Source organism: Thalassophryne amazonica, chromosome 18, assembly GCF_902500255.1.
Source record: "Thalassophryne amazonica chromosome 18, fThaAma1.1, whole genome shotgun sequence".
Classification (NCBI taxonomy): domain Eukaryota; kingdom Metazoa; phylum Chordata; class Actinopteri; order Batrachoidiformes; family Batrachoididae; genus Thalassophryne; species Thalassophryne amazonica.
Window position 1 is genome coordinate 53,194,290 of NC_047120.1, and position 7,588 is coordinate 53,201,877.

Below are 7,588 nucleotides of genomic sequence, written 5' to 3' on the forward strand. Positions count from 1 at the left end.
ACCACCGTCGGTCCAAACTGACATTAGGCACGATGTGAAATATTTCCCGCACAACTAGTTCCACATATTCAAACACAGCGAGAAATACAGATATTAGAATGTTAAACTTTGAAATAATATAAGTAATAGAGTGGAATGCAAAGAAAAAATATTATCGTTGCCATCACATTCAGTTGTTTTTGTCTCTGCACGTTTTAACAAGGATTGAACAGAAATTAAGTTTTTGGCGGACACATTTGAAAGTTACACAAACCGGATGTACACGTTTCAGCATGGCTATGAGTTTGTGGCAGTATTTCACGTCGTGTTTGATAAAAAAAAAAAAAACAACAACCCAGAAATACTTAAGTGTTAACATGTCCAATCTGTAACGTTCGTGTAAAAAAATTTCTCTTTGTTTTTATTTTAAAATATCTTGTCGTTTTGTTGTTTATTGTCAGAAAGCGCGTCCTCGTGGCTTCCCGTAAAAACGTTTTCTAAAAGAGGCCAAAATAATGGCGAAGGCAAATAAAAGCGAGAACAGGTTGAAAGCGTCCACAGAGACAAATAAGAGCGCTAAAAAGAAAAAGAAGCGCTGGATGAAAGAGAAACTTAAGAAGAAAAAGTTTCCATCTGAGAAACGGACAGAGGTTAAAAGTCAGCAAGTTCAACCTCCAGCTAACCCCCAGCTTTTCTCTGCAAACTGGAAAACCTTACAGCAGGTCAGTGCACCAAACACTCACATTTATTACATTTAATGGAGGCAAACTGCTGAGTCTCTGATCTTTGGTAAAAGTTGCATTACATTAATATGTACGTGTGTGCAAAGTGGGACAAGCTTTGTGTTTTGCACTCCTGAAAATGACGGTAATTTCGGTAATAATTGAAATGCATTAAAAATGTTAGAATTTTGGACCATATTTCTGCTTCTGGAACATGGCTTTGTGCACCTCTGGAAGTCTTGTGCTGTGGCAGAATTCGTAGATAGTCTAGGACCAATTCTGGAATATTAGCAATTTGTATATTGTCAGACCATGTGTTCTGTGCACTGTTGGAATTTGTACACTTCTGGAATTGGACCAAGCCCAACATGGAATTCCAGTCCTGTGCAAGACTTCCAAAACTGTGCAAAGTTATTATTTATTTAATTTTTATGAAATGCATCAAGCATTTGGAAATTTGCACAGTACGTCCTGTAATTTGTGTCTGTAGCATGGCCCAAGCAGAGGGTCACCCCTTTGAGTCTGGTCTGCTTGAGGTTTCTTCCTCAGAGGGAGCTTTTCCTTACCACTGCTGCTCTGGGGGTTAGTAAGGTTAGACCTTACTTGTGTGAAGCGCTTTGAGGCAACTCTGTTGTGATTTGGCGCTATATAAATGAAAATAAATTGAAATTGAAATTATGTCTGTCTCCAGAACATGTTATTGTACATTTGCAGAAGTCATGCACTCTGGCAGATTTCCGATATTGTCCAGGACCAATTCCAGAACACTCCACATTCATATACTGCACAAAATATGTGTCCTCTGTAATATCACAATCTGTCTTTCTGGAAGTTGACCCAGACCATATTTGAATTCCAGTACTGAGCAAAACTTCTACAACTGTGCAAAGCTATTCTGGAATTGGTCATGGTCACACACAATTTTGGAAGGTGGTTTGTAAATCTTCTAGCTGTAATACATTGAATAGAAACAGGAAGTCTACTAGGCCATTGAGATGTCAGCTTGCAGCCTCATTCTGAGTGGCAATCAGTTTTGGAAGTATAAAAATGTCCAACTTAATCCAATTTCCAGTGTTGCATATATTCATCTTTCCTTTCTGCCTGTGGTTTCTGCAGATATTAAATGCCAGTCAAGCAGTGAAGACGCAGCCTGTGACCCAGAAGCCTCAGAATGGTGTTCTGAAAAAAGTGGAGCCCAAAGAGAAGGCTTCTAAAAATGTAACTACGAACAGCACCTGTCCCGCTCAGGCAGATTTTGGAAAAACAAAGAAGCAAACAGCTGCTTCGAAAAATGTAATTTCCAAGGACTCCAAAATAAGTGTGAAAGATCCAAATTTTTCAGAAGAACCAAAGTCTACTGCTCCAAAAAGAAAAAAGGACAGAAGGAAGGTCTCGAACAGTGAGCAAAATGTCAAGAAAAAGAAATTAGCTCCAGAAGAGGCCAAAACAACAGAGTAAATATCCTAATTGCTCATATTGATGTTTGTGTTTGAAAAGTGTGAGAGTTACTCACATTGTTTAACTTCATGTGTTCCTCTGCTGTTACAGAGAAGATATTTGGTTTGATGATGTAGATCCGGACGACATCGAGGCCACAGTGGGAGCAGAGGCAGCAGATGTAATGAGAAAAAAACAGGGAATTGTGAAGAAGTCCTCCCAGGATGTTGAGAGAGACCTGGTCAAGGACAAAGCCTTTGAGGGGTGAGTGGCTTCAGATTCAAGCCTACCGACGACATTCTGTGGAATTACCTCGTGTTTTTCACAATTTCACCCTTTTTACAAATGTTTTATGAAGATTGAGGAGTTTTTGAGTAATCCTCAAGCTCCCATCATTCAGTGTTGAAAAATGAAGCAAAGACAGAAGTGCAATATCTTGTAGTACCTTGAATGGCCACTTGAGGCTTGCTCCAAATGTGAGCCAATCCCCATGTTAAAATTGTCAAGGTTACAGCAGAAATAATCATGTTTTACAGCCTTGTACAAAAATTGGTTTTGGGCTGCATAGCTAGTTAATTTTTGTTTTTAAGGCCGTACTCTAACCTACTTTAGGCTATAAAGTTATGAATAATTGGGGATGTTGCTGCTATGGCCTTGGCAGTTTTTGTACTTTTTATGCATTTTGTTCTAAATGTCTGAGGTAATATGGATCATTGTGTTGGTAGCTGTACTAACAGACCATCTAAGAAGTCTGCTCCAGTATTTCTGTTGAGTAAAATTACAGCATTACTTTATAAACTGTATATTAGTGCTGCTTTGGCTAATTAGCAGGAATCAGTAGTTTGGTGGTGCTAGCTCCACCGTTAGTCCATGATTAATTCTGTACTTGAACATTTCCCATAATCCCCCTGCGCTTCCCAGAATGCACCACGTGCCAGCAGAGTTCCGGAATCTCGCAGCGCATGTAAACAATGGTTAGCGATGATGTGGATGGCACCGATTCAGCAGGTTCACGGACGATTATGATGATGACACATTCTCTCAAGTTGAGAGGGTTATCTAGAAGAAGTGTAGCACCTGTGATGAACTTCTGCTGTGCCCCAATGTTGTCTTGTCCATACTTCAAGACGTGTGTTTACATTGTGCCCTAAACTGGAACTCTGCTGAAACCGACCTCTGGTGTGAGTCACGGACTGCGAGACAGCGCGGCAGTCACAACTACGAAACAGAGAATGAGGCAGTATGCCAGTTTAATATGCTAGGAACAGTAGTAGCCAGTAAACCAGTATTGATCAATATGTCTGGTATTTATATTGTGTGTTTATATTTGCAATCTGTTTTTCTTTTTTACTTCCACTTTTGATACTGTGTGTGCTTCTTACCCTGTGTGCTGCTGTATAATGCTGCTCGAACCTCAATTTCTCTGAGGGAGTCTTCCTAAGGGATCAGTAAAGTTCTATCTAATCTTATTTTTTATACACGCACCCAAACCAAGCTTGTAAAAAAAAAAAAATGCACACACAAAAAATCTTACTTTTACTCTGGAAATTATTGGGCTTAGTATGGAAGGCAACAGTGAAAACATTTTTAGAAAAAGCTCTAGTTCTCCAAGCTTAAACAGGTTAAAGGCTTGACAATCCTCATCTGGTCCCCGCTAGCCTCACCAGAACCGTGGCCATGGACTGTGAGATGGTGGGTGTGGGTCCGGGTGGAGAGGAAAGCATCTTGGCGCGCGTGTCCATCGTCAACCAGTTTGGAAAATGTGTCTACGACAAATATGTGAAGCCCACAGAGAAGGTGACCGACTACCGGACCGCAGTCAGCGGTATCCGACCAGAGGACATCGAACACGGTGAGGGATGGAACAAGCCACAAACAACTTCTACAGCATCTGAAAGTACTTTACTGCTTGCATAGTTTAGTGTTGACGTGCGTGTTGCACCTGTTAATACTGCAGGAGAGGATGTGAAGATGGTGCAGCAGGAGGTTGCAGAGATTCTTCAGGGGAGAATATTGGTGGGACACGCGATACACAATGACTTAAAGGTAGCCCAGATGTTCTGCTTATCTTATTGTTCGCATTTTCAGCACTAACGTAAGCATTTATAATGATATTGTCTTCTGTTCTGGCAGATTTTAGTCCTGTCTCATCCCAAAAAGAAGATCCGAGACACTCAGAAATATAAACCCTTTAAGAAGACTGTAAAGGTATTTGGATGACACTATTGACATTAAGAAAAAAAATCTTTAACATGCCCACACCGTATCCTGGAAGTCAGATGTCCTCATAATGAGGTTATCTTTGTTTTGTTTTAGAATAACCGACCCTCACTGAAACTCCTCTGTAAAGAAATACTCAACGTAAAGGTCCAGCAGGGGGAGCACTCTTCTGTAAGTGGAGTTTTACTCCTCTCACTTTGTCATTTTTTAAAAACTTTCACACACCCAACCCCATTAACATAAATGATTAAAAAAATAAGAATACAGCCAGGGCCATAAATATCTGGACAGTGACAGGTTTTGCCATTTTGCATCTTTTCACCATCGCAGTAGAGTTGAAATTAATCAAGATGTGCACATAGTGTCGACAAAAATGTCACAAAAGCTGTCATTTTTATATCCATCATTAAGAAATACAAACAGCATGGTGAATATGGTAAAGAAAAACAACAGTGAGGGAAACCACCAAGACACCTATGACAAGAAGTTATAGGCTTCTCTGGCAGTTTTTGGAGCAACTGCAAGTTTTGGTAACTGCCTGTTTGTCACCACACTTGGTATGTGTGTTAGGTATACTGACCACAGAAAGCCTATTGATTTTGAGGTCAGAAGTCAAGGTCAATGGAGTGTACTTTGTGAAAATCTTGTAAGCACAAAAGCAGCTTTCTGAATTGGCTGATTGTCACCAAACTTGGTATGTGTTAATTGTGGTGACCCCAAGGAGCCTATTGATTTTGGAGTAAAAGGTCAGTATTACCAAACAGTACTTTGTGAAAGCCTTCTGCAGACAAGCATCACTTGTCAGTGGTAAGCTCATCAATGTTTGCCCAAAGTGCCGTGGGTTAGTTTGCAGACTGGACTTGTCTATTTCATCACCGGTATAGTCTCGCGTGTGCCTTCTGGCAAACTGTGGCTGAAACTTAATGTTGTCTTTTTTAAGCAAATCATCAAATGCGTAGCTGGAATTAGGAGCAGGTGTGATTGAGGTACCATGTAGTTTGAAATGAGCTTGTATGTCAGTTTCTTTTACTTCTAAAGCCTAGATCTGATGGCTACCGAGGCCACCACTGTCTGTGTGGGATCTAGGATTACAAATTGGATTTGACCTGTTACATACTCTTAAAACTAGAGTGCCGTGCTCGTAGAGAGCAAACATCCTCCAACACTAATTTCCAATTCCACAATATTTTAAATTGGAAAAAAAATTCAAGGTTCAAGTCCTGTTTTTAGTGGCTTTTCATAAGTTAAGTTAGATGTGATCAAATGTCAGGAGTGTGTGTTTAGTTTGTGCACTTGAATCATTTTTTTTGTGAGGGTTTTGTTTTTCCAACCTTTTCAGTTTCTGAAGTCTTCTTCAGATAAATTTCACAGAACATTGGTTATCTCTGCTAAAGCACAATTTCTCTCTCTTTTTTTTTTTCTGTTGGTCCTTGGTTCCCAACTGATAACTGGAATATAGGCAAACAGGCATAAAATTGGAAACTCCATCCAATTTTGATGGTGTAGGTAAATCCATAACAGAAAAATGAGAGTGATTATGGCACTTTTGATTGAGATTTAATGCAAAATGTACATCAAATGAGCTATTCAATATTAAACTCAAATGTCCACAAAATCCACAATCCAGATCAAACTTTGCGAGGCGATAGTGAGTGCCAGTCTGCACCTCACTTTGAAATATGAGAGTGATTGGGTATGTTTAAGATATAATGTAAAATATACAATAAATGGGGTTTTCAATGGCCACAAAATCTGTAATCCGGATCAGATCCAGATCAACCTTTGCCAGTCAATAAAGGGTACCATCCTACATAACACTCTCAAATATGAAAGAATTTTGATCTTTTTTGGCAGAGTTAGGAATTTTTGAATATTTGCTCAATGTTAAAGGATAGGGAATTTCCGAGCTTTTTTCCTGATTTTGATCTATGACCTATGACCTTGAAAATTTAACCAGTTCTTGGCTATCAGGATGTGAATCCTCTGTAAAAAAAAATTCATGATGATATATGAAAAATTGTGGGTTCCAGGCTGTTCACAATTAGACAAACAGGAGTGAAAACGTAATCGTCACCCAACTTTGTTGGTGGAGGTAGATTTCAGCGTTTGGAGCACTAAGTAAAATGTTTCTACCTTCTGTGACATCAACGGTCTTGTTAATTGGTGAACAAACGTGATCTTGAGCTGACATGCTGTTGTTCCATCCCAGGTCCAAGACGCACAGGCGACCATGAGGCTGTACACACTGGTGAAAAAACAGTGGGAAGCCGAGATTAAAGGACAGCCGAGGAACAAGGAAGCAAACAAGAAGAGTGAATAAAAGCCCAGATTCCCTAAAAATAAAGGGAAGGGTGTCATAGGACTATAAATTACCAAACAAATATGGTATGGAGGACTGATCACCCCCGGACATGTGATCACGGCACACAGACTTGTAAAAGTAACAAATGCTCATGAGTGTTTGTGACCAAAACCAGCAATCGTTTAAGAATACCAGTGAAAAGACATCAAAGTATTTTTGAAACTTTCTTAAATATGCATTTATCATGTGATTTAAAGACAAACTGCCCAGATTACAGGCTTTTAGTCGTTGTTGCACAGGTGAGAGTTGGTGGTTCTCATGTTCTGACTCGTACAAGAATTAAAATGTCTAAAAACACACGAAAACTAACATATTTCCTTTAGTCCATTTCTTTCTTAAGTAGAAGAACAAAATCTAAAATAAAATCCAGAAATCAGATGCAGGTATTCAAGCTGTTCTTTGATCAAACATTAGTTTTGGAACAATTTGCATTCAAAATTGTGTGTTTTGGATAATTTTTTTTCTATGTATCAGTATTTTTAATCTTATGTCTCATCAGTGGTGCAAGTTTTGTGACAAATAGAATTGAAACAACTTCTTCTCTTGTTCATTTTTTTCCGTGTATCACAGATGCAGGCAGATAGTTAAAAGCCATGTCCAGATGTTTGATAAAGAAGTGTTTAAAGTCAGCAGATGGAAGTTCTACATGTTATACGCACACCTCACCGAAAACGTCGGTGAACGTTTTTGCTGTTTCTTCTTCACGGTTGGTGACGAAACAAAGAATTTAAGCATTTCGTGTGCAGCAGCAGGTGTGTTGTGCGATTTGCTGGCCAGACTCTGATCCACACGGTGCCCGGCGTTGTTGAAACGAGGCTCTGTGTTCAGCTCCGTGATGATGCACTGCCTCGAAGAAAAAACTAAAAGG

The 7,588-nt window shown here is 39.5% G+C and overlaps 1 protein-coding gene across 1 annotated transcript; it reads left to right on the forward strand.

Annotated features, from left to right (window-relative positions):
• Window positions 1-324: 324 nt before the first annotated feature.
• rexo4 (REX4 homolog, 3'-5' exonuclease) lies at window positions 325-6,728 on the forward strand. Its single transcript, XM_034194426.1, has 8 exons — window positions 325-701; window positions 1,818-2,155; window positions 2,250-2,402; window positions 3,797-3,990; window positions 4,096-4,184; window positions 4,272-4,346; window positions 4,455-4,529; window positions 6,568-6,728. The coding sequence occupies exons 1-8, from the start codon at window positions 495-497 to the stop codon at window positions 6,676-6,678; spliced, it is 1,242 nt and encodes a 413-aa protein (XP_034050317.1). The 5' UTR covers window positions 325-494; the 3' UTR covers window positions 6,679-6,728.
• Window positions 6,729-7,588: the final 860 nt, after the last annotated feature.

What these genes read in the sequence shown, in the direction of transcription:
- rexo4 (XM_034194426.1), top strand. Translation starts at nt 495, where the DNA reads ATGGCGAAGGCAAATAAAAGCGAGAACAGGTTGAAAGCGTCCACAGAG. An exon ending in GAAGAGGCCAAAACAACAGA is followed by an intron (nt 2,156 to 2,249) that starts GTAAATATCCTA and finishes CTGCTGTTACAG; the next exon opens with AGAAGATATTTGGTTTGATG. An exon ending in ACCAGAGGACATCGAACACG is followed by an intron (nt 3,991 to 4,095) that starts GTGAGGGATGGA and finishes TTAATACTGCAG; the next exon opens with GAGAGGATGTGAAGATGGTG.